Source organism: Agelaius phoeniceus, chromosome 23, assembly GCF_051311805.1.
Source record: "Agelaius phoeniceus isolate bAgePho1 chromosome 23, bAgePho1.hap1, whole genome shotgun sequence".
NCBI lineage: Eukaryota > Metazoa > Chordata > Aves > Passeriformes > Icteridae > Agelaius > Agelaius phoeniceus.
The window spans coordinates 7,316,811-7,331,343 of NC_135287.1; the positions used below are offsets into that span (position 1 = coordinate 7,316,811).

The 14,533-nt window shown below is 61.4% G+C and overlaps 1 protein-coding gene across 1 annotated transcript; it reads left to right on the forward strand.

The window, feature by feature from the left end:
• The first annotated feature begins 1,563 nt into the window (after window positions 1-1,563).
• TMPRSS13 (transmembrane serine protease 13) lies at window positions 1,564-10,253 on the forward strand. The gene is made up of 13 exons (XM_054647307.2): window positions 1,564-1,584; window positions 6,290-6,464; window positions 6,684-6,785; window positions 7,428-7,550; window positions 7,628-7,757; window positions 7,936-8,028; window positions 8,116-8,159; window positions 8,414-8,573; window positions 8,795-8,967; window positions 9,413-9,511; window positions 9,742-9,884; window positions 9,983-10,135; window positions 10,239-10,253. The coding sequence occupies exons 1-13, from the start codon at window positions 1,564-1,566 to the stop codon at window positions 10,251-10,253; spliced, it is 1,431 nt and encodes a 476-aa protein (XP_054503282.1).
• Window positions 10,254-14,533: the final 4,280 nt, after the last annotated feature.

A 14,533-nucleotide genomic window follows, 5' to 3' on the forward strand; every position in this document is an offset into this window, starting at 1 on the left:
TGCCTCCCTGAGGACGCTCCACAGAGAAACCCAGCCCAGGAGCACCTGGGGCTGTGCATTTCCCTCCCTGCTGTCCTTCAGGAAGCTTCCCCAGGGTGACAGCAGGGCCAGGCAGGTGAGGCTGCACAGAGCAGGGCAGGGATGGGCCCGGAGGGCTGGTTCTGCACAGCCCTGCCGCAGGACAGAGCAGGGCAGGGGATCCTCAGCCCAATTCCCTGGAGCCCAGAGGCTGGAGCGGCTCTCCTGGGCTGGTGGAGCCGGCTCTGGCTGTGTGTTTCAGCTCCTCTTTCATGGCTGGGAGGGCAGGAGGGTGCAGGGAGGGCTCACAGCAGCAGGAAAGGTGAGGATTTCAGCCAGGAGCTGTGTGCATGCTGACATTTACCATCAGGCTGCTGAGGTCAAGGCACACATGCTGTTCTCTGGAACTTGCTCTCTGTAGGTGGCTTTGTAGCAGGCAATGAACGATTCCTGGAGCTGTTTTCTGAGAATCCCTTTCTGCACTGGACACAGCAGCTCAGGAGGGCACAGCTGGCTCAGGGCTGCCTGGGGGTGCAGCTCAGTGCTTGGCCACCTTGGCACTCAGCAGACACAACCTGCAGAGGCACAAAAAGCAAACAAAAAAGCCCAAAACCCACTCCTGGCTGTGAAAACTGCAGAGGAGTGCACTGTGGGGTGAGGGCTGGCTCAGAGCCCCTCTGTGAGCTGGGATCCTGGGGGCAGGAGGGGTCAGAGGGATCCAGCCCAAACTTTCCAGCCTCCAAAGGAGCTTTGCACCAGGGCTCCTCCAAGCCTGGACATCCCTGCTTGTCTCCTGCCCTTCTGACGAGCAGGTGTGGGTGGGGAGCTGGGTGAACGAGGGATTTACACTAAGAATGATCCCAGGAGACACCTGTGGCACTGAGGGACAGGATGAAGGGTGAAGCTAGGCCTTTCTCCTCTAATCTGGGAATTTTCACCTGTTCCTACCTGAATCCTGGGTTAAGCAGAGCATCCCCAGGCTGTGCCTGCAGGGCAGGCAGGAGGCTGTGCTGGCTCCTGGAAGAAGCATCGCTCCATCAGCAAAGGAATTAAAAATCCTCTAGAGAAACCGGACGGAAACGGCATTTCATTTCCTTTGGGACAGGGAATTCCTGACTTGTGGCTCACAGCAGCAGGGTTCTCCTGGCTGGGCATGGCTGTGCATCCCCTCCCCTGCGCTGGGCCGGGCAGGAGAGCCGCGGGTGGGTGAGTGAGTGAGTGGGGGGCACAGAGGGGAGAACGGGGGTTCGGGTGAGCCAGGAGAGCCCCGGGATGCTGCAGTTCCCTGCTGGGGCCGGCTCTGCCCCGCTCGCAGGGCCCCCTGGCCGGCCGGCAGAGCGCAGGTGTTTTGGAGCTGTTGGGAAACCGGCGGCGCCGGGGCCGGGCGGCAGGTCCGACAGGTTTGCTGCGCTGCTGGCACTGACGTACGAGCCCGCTCGCCAAACGCCTCCTGGGCCGGCCCCGCCGAGCTGGCCCTGCTCGGCACCGCGCTGCTGGCATGGCCGAGCCGCGGCTCTGAGCCCAGCCCAGCCCCGAGCCCGGCCCATGGACGGCAAAACCTCCCCGGTAAGTGCGGGAGCTCCGCGCTCCATGGACCCCTCGGGCTCTGGGGGAGGGACCGCGCTCCGCTCCTGCTCTCCGGGTGCTCCTCACGGCAGCCGGAGGGAGAAGGAGCCGGCGGAGCTGCCTGAGGAGCCGCAGCCTCCGGCACCCCTTGGCACCTGGAGGGAGGGCAGCAGCATCCCTGGGGCGGGCAGAGCTGTCGAGGCTGCTCTCGGGTGCTTTGCCACACTGGAGCTGCGAGCTGAGGGGACCATTGGTGCTGCCACAGGGATCTGGTGCCGCCTGGCACGTTCCTGAGCCCTCTGGCTCAGTGTCCAGCAGCGCCGCACTGGTGGGCACAGCCCTGCTGCTCCCCTCGCCTGCTCTCCAGGCAGTTTTCCCTGCGCCCTTTTGGGCTGGGCTGGCTGGGACCTGCTCAGCCCTGGATGTGGGGCTTTGCTGAGCATCCTGTCATGAGGAAAACATCCATCCCGGCCGGGCACCGGGCGAGGCAGCGAGTAATTACCGTGCTGAGCAGCGCCGGGTGCCAGCGACATCCGGGACAGAGGCGGCGGTGACGGCGTGCCCGGGGCTCCAGGGGAGGAGAGCCAGCTCTGACAGCGTCCCCTTCCTGCCCCCTGGCCTGGGGGCTGGCCAGGAGGGGCACGGCGGGCTTGTGCTGGGTCTTGGCTGGCTCTGAGGACGTGCAGAGTGGTCCCAGCTCTGGGTGGCATCACTGCATCTTGGTGATGGTGGGGCAGGAACTGGCATGGCCTCACACAGAGACAATTGCTCAATACTGGACAGTCCCACTGGGCCGCCTTGGCATTGTCACCTGGGTTAAATGGGACATCAGGAGTGCCAGGAGCCACCCTTGGCTCTGCAATGGCAGTAGCATCTCTCTGTCTTTCCAGGCCTCTGTTTGCCCCTCTGTGGAGTGAGGTGAGCAGTGGTTACTCAGCCCCTGGAACATTTCGGGTCTGTGCCCAAAGGGTGCCCACAGTGGCACAGGATGAGCTGTCCCTGGCCAATAAACAGTCACTCACCTGCACTTGCACAGTGACAGTGCCTGGCTTTGGGATTTCACTGTGCTGTGTGTGTCAGGGTCCTGGCAGTGCCCTCTCCCCTCATTCTGGTGCCGGGCTCTGTCCCCTCCCAAGCAGGCCTCACTCAGCAGTGGCACCTGAGCAGGACGCTGTCACCCAGAGGGATTGGGGCTCTCTAGGCTGGGGACACCTCTGTCCTGGTGAGGATAATGTCTCTGTTGGGTGCTGGCTGAGCTGCTCTGAGCAGACAATGGGTGCTTCACACCAGGGGAAGGAGCTCCCAGACTGGGCACAGGAGCCGCGCTGAGGGTGGGCGCAGCTGGGGAGGAGGATCTGAGCTCATTGAAGCCAGGCTGCCTCCCTCCCTCCCTCCCTCTCTCCCCTCTTGATGCTCGGGGTTTTTGGGAACTCTGTGCCCTGCTGCTCCCCCAGGACGTGGCTGGGCCCCGGGTCTGGTTACAACACCCAGGTGTTCCCTGGCTTCCGCTTTCCCTCCCACTCCGAAACTGTGGCTGCCTGCTGGCTGCTTTCCCTGGAGCCTCCAGGCCAGCCTGGATCACCTTTCCCTGCTCATTGTCCTGGCTGCCGTGGCTTTGGGGGCCTTTCCTCCACGGCAGGGTGTGGAGCTGCAGCTCAGTGCTCAGCTCAGGGTGCAAAGGGGACGGGCAGAGCTGCTGCCCTTGGTTTGGGGGCCATGCCCGGCTCTGCTCTGGGATGGGGTGTGAGGTGCTGTTTGCACTCCTGACAGGTTTAGCAGAGGGCTCATGCTGCAGACAGGCAGCATTCACTCTCTGCAGGGTGAGCAAAGCTGGCCAGGAGTGTCCCCAGTGTCCCTCCTGGCTGCCCTGTGAATGCCAGCCCTCTGTGCCAGGCAGGGGCTGCCCATGCCCCCCTCCCTGTGGCTGCCCTGGCACGGATCACTCCTGTGGATGGATCATCCTGGGCTGGATCACCCCTGTGGCTGCTGGAGCACCTGCAGAGCCGTGGGGAAAGGGCTGAAACCGCAGCGGCGCCTGTGATCCGGGCTGGGCTCTGCCTCTGACTTTTACTCAAAAGCCAGCGAGGGATGAGTAAAGGTTTTGTGGGCAGGAGCCGGCGCTCGCTCGCTGGGGTCACGCGCTCTCCCCAGCAGGAACATCTCTGCAAAACCACCACTGTTTGCTCTGCTGCCGTGGCCCTACACTGCTCACCATGCTAAGGGCTCCGTCACACTTTCTGGCAGCCCACAAAATTATTTAGACTTAAAATTTTTAAGGAAATAAGCAGCTGGGAGTTCACCTGAGTGTAAGAAAGGGCATGTGCTTCCTGCTGAGGAGCGCTCAGAGCACTGTGACCTGTGGCACATTTCGGTGTACATTGGATGTGTTTGCACACTGCAGGTGGGAGTGCTGTGGCATCCAGCACTGCTGGCTCCCTGGGCAAGCTGGGCTCTGTTTTCTCTGTGTGTGATGGAGAGGTTTGTCCTTTGGAGGATTGTAGTGCTGCTGGTCTGATGAGCAAAGGGTTACAGCTGCTGCAGGGTGAGATGTGACACATCAGACGTGGGGACAGCACACAAATGCCACAGGAAAAGGGTATTTACAAAAACCTCATTTCAACGCAGGCAGGAGACATCCTTTTCCCAGGAAGGGCTCCTGTCATCTCCACATTGCTCTGCCCAGGACCTGCCACAGCTCTGGCTGTCACCCACAGCGGGCACTGAGGGTACCCAGGGATGCCCCACGATGTGGGTGCATGAGAACTGAAATCCCATCAGTGCTGGGACTGCTCAGGCTCATTCGGGCACTGCAGGGCACCCTCCAGCCCTCCCAGCCTCGAGGAGAAAACTGAGGGGCTCTCCTGGGCCCCCTGGCACCCTTGGGAGAGGGCAAGGCTGCAGCAGTGCTGGGAAATGGGGGTGTAGGGAAACCTGGAGCAGAGCCAGGCTGCTGGGGAAGGACTGGGAGTGGGGCTGATGCAGTGAAACAGAAAGTGCCTCTCTCACTCCTCCCCGTGCACAGGAGCCCGGGAGCTCCACACGAGTGGGGAGGTGGCTCCCCATGGCCAGGGGACATCAGCAGTGCCTGTGCAAAGGGCCCACGGGGGTGGGAGGAGGTTTGTGCCAGGGAGGGTGGCCCTGAGCCCGGGGCGCTGTGGCTGCTGGCTCTGCAGAATGGGCTCAGCAAGCACAGCCCGAGCAGGGCAGGTGTGTGCCCAGTGTGCAGGGCACAGGTGTGTGCCTGGTGTGCAGGGCACAGGTGTGTGCCCAGTGTGAAGGGCAGATGTCCCCAGTGTGCAGCACAGGTGTGTGCCCAGTGTGTGGCACAGGTGTGTGCCCAGTGTGAAGGGCACAAGTGTGTGCCTGGTGTGAAGGGCACAGGTGTGTGCCTGGTGTGAAGGGCACAGGTGTGTGCCCAGTGTGCAGGGCAGATGTCCCCAGTGTGCAGCACAGGTGTGTGCCCAGTGTGTGGCACAGGTGTGTGCCCAGTGTGTGGCACAGGTGTCCCCAGTGTGCAGCACAGGTGTCCCCAGTGCGTGGCTGGGCTCAGAGCCGTGCAGGACACGTGGCCACACCGGGCTGTGACTCAGGTAAAGCCCAGGAAGTGACAGCAGCATCACCAAGGAGGGCACAGCTGTGCTCACACAGCACCAGCAGCCTCTCGAGCTGCTCACCAGGGCTCCTGGCTCCCGGCAGGGAACACGAGCAGGGAGAAAAGCCAGCTGGAAGGGACAGGGGGCTCCCAGCAGTGTCCCTGTCCTGCCCTCTCCAGAGCTCCAGCCTGGCAGGGAAAGGGATGACTTCTGCTGGTGGAGAAGGGTGATCTCTGGCAGTGCAGGGCCAAAAACCAGAGGCAGGCTCTCAGAGGGATGTGTTAGAGCCCATCTCTGGGTGGTGAGTGGTCCCTGAAGGGTGGTGGCTCCACTTCTCCCTGGGCTCCCCAGTTCTCATTCCCCAGAATGGTTTGGATGGAAGGGGACTGAAGGCTCACCCAGTTCCAGCCCCCTTCCATGGGCAGGGACACCTCCCACTAGACCAGGGTGCTCCAAGCCCCATCCATCCCACAAAAGGTAGAGGAAGCAGCATTTATTTTGGGATTTGTTCGCAGGTTCTTTCTGGAGGAAAATGAGAGGCTCTGGCTTCTGTCACCAAGGGAGCATTTGGGAGAGTGCATTTTGAGGAAAGGAAACAGATACATTTTCTTTTGTGAATTCATGGATCAGGAGTGACACAACTGCAGAGCAGCATTCCAGGGTGCAGGACGTTTCAGGGCTTGGAAAACACCGATTATTAAGTGTTACTAAATGACAGCTGGAAATTGCACTGTATTTTTCAAATGGCTAATTAGGGATAGATGCATAAATTGGGGCACTGGCCCCGCGGAACTGGGCCACGGCGTGATGAACTGACACACGGCGTGTCACGATGCCAAATACCCGGCTGATTGCTCGGCTCCCAGTGATGCCTTTGGGAAGCTCAGCTGCCTGAAGGGGGAAAAACCCAGTGACAAGGAGGATTTTGGACATCCTGGGCGGGATGTGGCTCAGGCTCTGGTACAGAGAGAGGCACTGGGGTGGTGACTCTCGTGCTCAATGTGGTGCCAGGGGGCTCAGATCCGTCTCTGAGCTTCACAGCCGGCAGGGTGGCAGCTGGAGGACTCTGGTGGGCAGCAGTCACTGCTGGTGACAGCCCCCTCTGCCCACAGACCACTGCCTCGCCCAGCAGTGTCCCTCCCAGCCTGCTCCATGTCTCCACGGCCAGCAGCATCTTCGGTGCCCGACCTCCGCCGCCTCGAGAGAACGTCCTGGGCATCAGCTTCAAACCCTACAGCCCCGAGTCCGGCCCGGCGCCAAGCCCCTGCTCAGCCTGTGACAGCACCCGTGAGGATGGGGACAGGGCTGACCCATGGCCTGGTGCCTGCCAGGCTGGGGAGGGAGGGATGGAGGGAGGCAGGGAGGTCACAGACAGCCACAGTGTGAGGGGTGTGGGGGGCAAGGGAGAGCACAGTGACCACAGGGCAGCCTGGGTGTGCACAGCACTGCTCTCCCACAGCCCAGAGGTGGCTCCTGACCCTGACCCTGCCTCTGCCCTGCTGCCAGGATCCCCCATGTTCAGAGCTCCCTGCATGAGCCAGCGGCGGCTCGCGCTCATCTTCTGCGTCTCCGTGCTCATCGTGCTGCTCATCGCCCTCATCCTGCTGTGTGAGTGGGGTGGGGGCCCTGCCCGGGGGGCTCCGGGCTCCTGGAGGGGTTCTCAGGGGAGCTGGGGGTCAGCAGAGTCTGGGGATACCCACACTGGGAAGTGCCAGAGGGAAACCCCTGGCTCAGAGACAGGGATGAGCTCCTCCCGTTCCCTGAGCGTTCCTGACATCTGGTGGAGAGACAGGAGCTGGGGAAGGAGAAAAGGAGATCTGCTGCCTGGGCTGGGGCAGTGTTTGAGGGCTTGGGGCTGCAGTGGGCTTTCCTTCTGCTGGGCTCACTCTGGTGGGCGGCAGGGCACCCAGCAGCACCCAGAGCTGCCCTCCCCAAGACAAACCATGAGGCAGAACAGGCACAGGCACCAGGGAATCCCTTCAATCCTGCTGCCACTCGCCAGCCCCGGGGCTTGAAGCACTCGCAGGCTGAATGCATTTCCTGTGGGTGGAGGGAGAGGGGCTCGCAGCAGCTGGGCAGCACAGGGGGTGCTCAGGGTGCCCAGGCCTTCCCCAGCAGCTCCTCACTCTTGCTCCAACACCTCACGCTCACACCCGGTGATGGGGAACGCTCCAGATGCCCACCCAGGTGGGACACAGCCCTTCACCCATGGACAGCCCTGGCCTCAGCGTGGTGTTCTCCTGCTTCCAGTCATGTTCTGGAGGTCACAGACGGGCATCCTGTACAAGGAGCCAGCAGAGAGCTGCAAGGACAGCGCCGTGCGCTGCGACGGCGTCGTCGACTGCTCCCAGAGGAGCGACGAGCTGGGCTGTGGTGAGGCACGGGAGATGGGATGGGAGGAATGGGGAGAGCCCCAGGAGCAGCCCTGACCCTCCTGCTCCATCCCACAGTGCGCTTCTCATCCGAGGAGTCCTTGCTCCACGTGTACTCCAGCACCGAGAGCCAGTGGCTGCCGGTGTGCAGCAGCGACTGGGACGAGTCCCTCTCCAGGAAAACCTGCCGGCAGCTGGGATTTCAGAAGTAATTCCTGCAGGATGGGTTGTTCTGCTCGGGTGCTGGGGCCTGCCAAAGCCCTGCCCTGACTGAGAGCAGGGTCTGCTGCACTGTTTCCCCCTCTGGGCACAGTGCAGGGACCGGGTAACCAGGTGGGCAGTGCCCACACAGGGGGACCCTCACTGCCTGTCCTCTTCCCTTCCAGCGCGTCCCAGACCGAGTACATCCCCCTGCGTGTCCCTGGCAAGAGCCTCACGGTGACTGATGAGCGAGAGACCATCCAGCAGAGCCTCAACAGGTACCAGGGTCACCCCCAGCCCTGCCCTGGTGCCACAGGGGCAGGGCTGAGGCTGAGGCTGGCTCTCCCTCCTCCTCTCTCCCGCAGCTCCCAGTGCCTCACAGGAAAGTACGTCTCCCTGCGATGCACAAGTAAGGAGCTGGCTAGGACACAGCCGAGGGTGGGTGCCCTTTTCACAGGCTTGGGAGCCCTTTCCCCCCTTCTCAGCACAGGGGTGGGCAAATGGGACAACTTCCAGCAAATTTTCTGGGTGATAGAAAAGCACCAACATTGCATCCCCTGCAGTAAGCGTGGCTCCTGTGGGTGGTGGGGGTGCTGTGTGTGTGTCCCCCTCCATGCTCCCCTTCCCCCCGAGCCTTTCTCCCAGCCCTGCTGTCCCCTCCAGCCTGTGGGCAGAGGATTTCTGGCCGGATCATCGGTGGGAAGGAGACCTCTGTGAACAAATGGCCCTGGCAGGTCAGCGTGCAGTACGGGCCCATCCACATCTGCGGCGGCACCATCATCGACGCCCAGTGGGTGCTCACTGCTGCCCACTGCTTCTTCATGTGAGAGCCTTTGTTATCATTCCTTCTTTTTCTATTCCTAGCCAGCCTTCTGATGAAATCCTTTCTTCTATTCTTTTAGTATAGTTTTAATGCAATATATATCATAAAATTATAAATCAAGCCTTCTGAAACATGCAGTCAGACCCTCATCCCTTCCCTAATCCTGAGACCCCTGTGAACACGGTCACATTCACTCCCTCCTGCCCCTCTCGCCCTGCCAGGAACAGCATGAAGATCCTGGACGACTGGAAGGTGTATGGGGGGGTGTCAGACCTGAAGCAGCCCATGGAGGGCATCCCCGTGTCCCAGGTCATCATCAACTCCAACTACAGCGACGACCACGACGACTACGACATCGCCCTCATGAAGCTCTCCAGGCCACTGACACTCTCAGGTGAGGTCACCTGGCTCACCTGGGCTTGGCTGGGTGGTGTTTGGGGGACAGGACTGAGAGGTGTGTCCTGGGAACCATGGGGTGCGTGGAGATGCTGCCAGCTGGGGCATCCACAGAATCCACAGAATCCACAGAATCCACAGAATCACCAGGTTGGAAGAGACCTTGAAGATCATAGAGTCCAACCCAGCCCCAAAACATCAACTAAACCACGGCACCGAGTGCCACATCCAGCTCTGCTGTGGCCACCTTGCCTGTCCCATGGCCAGGAAGGCTCTGGCACCCTCAGCCATGGGCTCAGCTGTGCCCCCAGCCCCACACGGGGCCGTGGGTGGGATGGGCACGGAGTGGAGCCTCTCCTGCGCCCCACGCTCCTCCCTGGCTGCGGGGCTGTGCTGATTTCTGTGCCGCTGACTCATCCCTCGCTCCCATCCCGCCCCTGCAGCCCAGGTGCGCCCCGCCTGCCTGCCCATGCACGGCCAGCGATTCCAGACCGGCCGGTCCTGCTTCATCACCGGCTTCGGCAAGACCAGGGAGAACGAAGGTGAGGGAGGACCGCGGCTCCCCGCAGGCAGCCCCTGCCCCGAGCACAGCCCTGCCGGGGCCTGGAGGGCTTTCCCGCAGGGATAACTCCCGGGATAGCCCTGCCGGCTGCGGGGCTTTGCAGAAACGAGAGCTGTGAGAAGCAGCCGCTTCCTCCCTCGCTGGTGAGGGGCCGGGGGCGGTGGAGGCTGGCGAGGCCCCCCCTGGCCCACAGCTCTTCCTGCCTTGCAGATAACACCTCCCCGAAGCTGCGGGAGGCCGAGGTGAAGCTGATCGACTACAAGATCTGCAACAGCGACAAGGTGTACGAGGGTTACCTGACCCCTCGCATGATGTGCGCCGGGTACCTGCAGGGAGGCAAGGACGCCTGCCAGGTGAGCTGGGGGCACACCGGGGCACAGCTGCCCCGTTCGGGGACCCACAGAGGGCATCTCCTGTCTCCCCTCCTCACTGCTCTGCCCCTCCGAGCCAGGGTGACAGCGGAGGGCCCCTGGTGTGCGAGGACGATGGGCGCTGGTACGTGGCCGGGGTGACGAGCTGGGGGACAGGATGTGGCCAGAAGAACAAGCCCGGGGTGTACACACGTGTGACAAAGCTCCTCAGCTGGATATACAGCAAAATGGAGGTGAGGTGGCAGGGCTGGGCCTGGGCAGGGTGGCCCTGGAGAGGGGCTGTGCCCCCAGCCCAGCCCTGGCACCTCACCCCGCTCCCCTCTCTGTCCCTTGCAGAGCGAGAACGACTAAAGGCAGGATGGACACCGTGCCTCTGGGCTGGCACGGGCCACTGCCCCAGGCATGATGCCACCAGCCACCCCCACCTCTCTGGACTGCCCCTGCAGCCAGGGACCCGTGGCTGCCCCCGAAGTCTGGAAACAGCACCTGCAAAATGCCCCTGCCCTCACCTGGCGCCAGGGGTGGCGTGGTGGTGGCTGGGCACAGCACCCAGCCAGGCCCAGGGGGACACAGCCCACGCCAGCAGCTGGCCATGCTGGCTGGGGGACACCTCCCTGTCCTGTGTCTGTGGCTCTCCTGTAAATAGACCTGTCTGGACAGGCTGTGTGAGTGCTTCCTGGAGGGGCCCTGGCACACTCAGAGGGCGAGGGGCTGCACACAGCTGTGCCCGTGCAGAGGGAGCTCTCTCCTTTAGCCAGGCCACAGCTGCCAGCAGTGCCCATGCAGAGGGAGCTCTCTCCTTTAGCAGTGCCCGTGCAGAGGGAGCTCTCCCCTTTAGCAGTGCCCGTGCAGAGGGAGCTCTCTCCTTTAGCAGTGCCCGTGCAGAGGGAGCTCTCCCCTTTAGTCACAGCTGTGCCACCTCAGGCTGCAGGATGTGGCAGCTGTGTCCACCCTGCCGCACCTGCGGGCGCCGCTGGCAGCTCTGCCCCAAGGGGAGCCCCGAGCTGCGGATATTCCTCCCTCTGGGAGGGGCGGCCGCTGCCCTGGTGTTTGCGGAGGGATTTAGGAAGTGCCTTTTACGGGATATCCCTGCCTGCCAGAGAAATGCCGAGCTGTTTGTTTTTCCGTGCCGTGGCTCCGGTCGGAGCCGGCGCTCCCTCCCAGCCCCGCGGCCGCTCTCAGCGCGCTCCGGGCGGGGTTTGGGGCGCTCTGAGCCCCGGGGGTGGCCGAGGCAGCTGGGACAGAACCAGCGGCAGCCAAAGGCCACGCTGGAGTGTGGTTCAGAGCGATCCCCCCTGGCAGTGCCCAGAGCGAGCAGCCCTGGGTGTCCCTGCTGGGAGCTCCGCGGTGCCCGAGCGCTGCCTCCTGTCTGTCCTCCCTGCCCACGCCCCAGCAGGGACATTTCCCTCGAGGAAACGAGGGCCTTCATCTCCTGCTGGGTGCTGGGGCACACAAGGAGGTGCCCAGGGTGAGCAGAGCCTGCCTGCTCCCCTCCCCAGCGCTGTGGTCAGCTGCAGGGGGGGTCCTGTGGAGCCTGGCCACCCTGCACTCTTCCAATAAATGTTTTGGTAGTGTCCCACGTGGAGATGGCTCTGTGGGGTGGGCTGGAAAGGGAGCAGCAGCGTGCCAAGGTGCCAGGGATCCCTGGGGAGCGGGCAGGTGATGGAGGGGCCCTTCCTGCCCATCACCTGCTGCTCGTGGCTGGGAGAAAAGGGATCCTTTCTGCTGCTCGGGTCCTGGGGACATCCCCTGGGCTCCCAGCACTGACCACTTCCCCTGCAAAAGGTTATGGGCAGCTGTGGTTTGTGTTGGGACAGCAGGACTGGGTGTGCAGAAAGCACCTGCCTGGGGCTGGGGCTGGAGCTGGGGCTGCACCTGCTGCTGGGAAGGGCTGGGGGAGTTCCTGGCCGTGCTTCACTTCTGTGCCTTTGGACAGGGCTGGGTGGCTGCCCCGGGCCTGAACTGAAACAAAGGGAGGGGTCCTGTGCCTTTTGGGAACAGCCAAGTCAGCCTGACCTGAAATCCCTTTTCAGAGCAGCAGCCCAGAAACCTCCCAGGGCACAGGAGCTGCCCTGGGGAATGGGGTGAGCAGGGCCAGGGGCTGCTGCTCTCACCTCCCCAGGGCCAGGGGCTGCTCCCACCTCCCCAGGGCCAGGGGCTGCTCCCCCCACATCCCCACCTGGACAAGGGGGCCCTGGGCAGCCCTGCTGGGCTCCAGCCCGGCCTGGGGGGCTCTGCTCCCCCCACACCGAGCCTGCACTTGCTGCAGTGCCTGCCCTCAGTGTGCAGGCAGCACAAGTTTCCATAAACAGAAGCAGCTGATCCTGAGTTAGAGATGGGGCCCTGGCCTCCCTGGTTTGTTTTGGTCTGGTTAAAGTGGGAATTCAGTGGGACTGAAGGCACAGACCCAGCCTAGGTTTGTCCAGAGGGGTCTGGGGGTTTCTGTGGGTAAGTCAGAGCAGAGCAGCAGCTCCTGGTGGTTCATTACTTTTGAGAAGGGATAACCCAAAAATTGGAACCCAGTGAGAGCTGATCTTGCTGGAGCTCTGTTCCTGGGATCAGTAATGCAACATTTCAGCACATGTGGGACCTTCTCCTCTGCTGTGGATTTCTCCTCTGCTGTGGATTTCTCCTCCTCAGGGGTTATTGCTCTTCTGAAAGTCTCTCACAGCAGAAAATGCTTTCAGCCCCTAATACCAATTTAATTTATTTATTCCCAGCCTGCCATCCAGCAGTGTGTCCCCCCAGGCCCACAGGCAGGTGTGCTGTGCTTTCCCAGGGGATGAAGTTTTCTAAGCAGATTAGGAGCGATTATTTCCCGTGCAGCCTGGCCACGGCTGCCGTGCTGCTCCCAGAGGCTGTGCAGATGGAGCAGACGCCTTGGACACCGCTCTGCCTCCATTCCTGGGGGAGCAGAGCTGTGCTGGGTGCCAGCCCAGCCCTGAGGGACAGCCCAGGCCATCACCTGTGGCTCTTGCAAAGCCCTTTGCTTGCTCAGTGCCCTGCTCCAGAGCATCTCCCGAGTCAAGGGGTGCTGAGCATCGCCCCACATCTGTCCCCAAGCTCCTCTGAGCTCTGGAAGTCGTAGGCCAGCATCCCAAAGGGACAAAAATTACAAAAATACAGCCTGGCAGGCACCATGTGAATTACTGCCCATTAGCCGTGGTTTTCCCGATCTCTCCTTTTATAGCTCTTTGTTCTGCTGTGTCAAAACACATTTGTTTACAGGCTTTCAGCGATGATGTTTCCCTGCAAAAATGCTTTTCCTCTAGTTGGAGATTGGTTCCTTTCCCTGGTCAGTAACATCATCACTTGGCACGGGTGGAGTTCAGCTGGAGCTGTGCTGGGCAGGGCAGTGCAGGAGCACCAGGAATGCTCAATCCCTGCTCAATCCCTGCTCCTGCAGGGACCCAGGGCACCAGGAATGCTCAATCCCTGCTCCTGCAGGGACCCAGGGCACCAGGAATGGCTGGGCCTGGTGGAAAATGATGTTATTGGGGTAAACACAGCCTTATGGCTGCACACAACCTTTGTCACTGCTCCGCTCTCCCATCTCCCTGATGGGACCCAGGGCTGCACTGCCTCTGAACAGGCGATTCCCAAGCTTGGCATTACAGGGAGAGACCTTAAAATGGGAGGGGAGAGTTCTGGAGAGCAGGTGGCTCTGTCCCTGCCCCAGCCCCACGGGGAGGAGACGCCTGCCCCAGGGTAAGGGACACAGGCTGGGACCAATCCTGCCCTGCTGGAGCTGGTGCCGTGCTCCTGCTCTCTCAGCCAGCCCAGCCCCCTTGCTAACATAAATCAGCATCTCCTGCCTGGCCTCTGCATTACTTTTGGCCCAGTTTCTCCAGAAGAGAAGCTGGAGCTCGGTGCAGCCTCTCCAGCAGCCCAGCTCTGGGGAGCAGACGTTCACCACGAGCGACTGCTGGAGCTGTTTTTCCTCTTCTCTCCCCACATTCACATTGGGATCTCTATTTTATCTGAGTTTGTTCAGGGAAAAAACAATTGCTGCTGATTTTTTTTTTTTTTTTTGGTTCCACTCACTTTGGGCAGCTCCTTGGGAATTTGTAAATAAAGAACCAAAGGAGGGAAAGCACAGAGCACATCCAGCTGTGTCCTGGCTGCTGCTGCATGGGGCACCTGTGCTCAGGGCTCTGCAGGGTCCCACCGTGCTCCCTGCAGCCCCCAGGGCATGGTCACACCTGCATGTTTTACTGTGTGCTGTGGATAATGACAGCTGAGAGGCAGATAAGGTCAGAGAAGGCCAAAACGGCCAAAACTTGATTAGAATGGTTTGATCCCTGCCTCCCTCTCTGCAGTGCAACTGACAGCCTTATCCTGTTATCCTCATGCATTAGAGGGACTTGATGCTTTCCAGCTCCTCGGTGTTGGTCTGTATCTCTTGACCCTTTGAATAATTGCCTTGAAATGCCAGCGCTGGTTTATTTTCCCTTTATGTTTTACTGGAAGCGGGGAGATGGCTGTGGATGGAGCGGTGCCGTCACTGCCTGATCTCTATCTCAGCTGCGTTGGAGGCAGCAGGGATGAGCCAGCCGGGTGCTGACAGCATTGCTGAGGTGTTTTTCCAAGCAGAAATGGCTCTGCAGGCAGACAGAGATGTGCCTGGGATG

Coding starts and splice junctions, on each gene's coding strand:
- TMPRSS13 (XM_054647307.2), top strand. CDS start 1,564: ATGGACGGCAAAACCTCCCCG. Junction 8,574..8,794: donor GCTGCCCACTGCTTCTTCAT/GTGAGAGCCTTT, acceptor TCGCCCTGCCAG/GAACAGCATGAAGATCCTGG. Junction 8,968..9,412: donor CAGGCCACTGACACTCTCAG/GTGAGGTCACCT, acceptor CCGCCCCTGCAG/CCCAGGTGCGCCCCGCCTGC.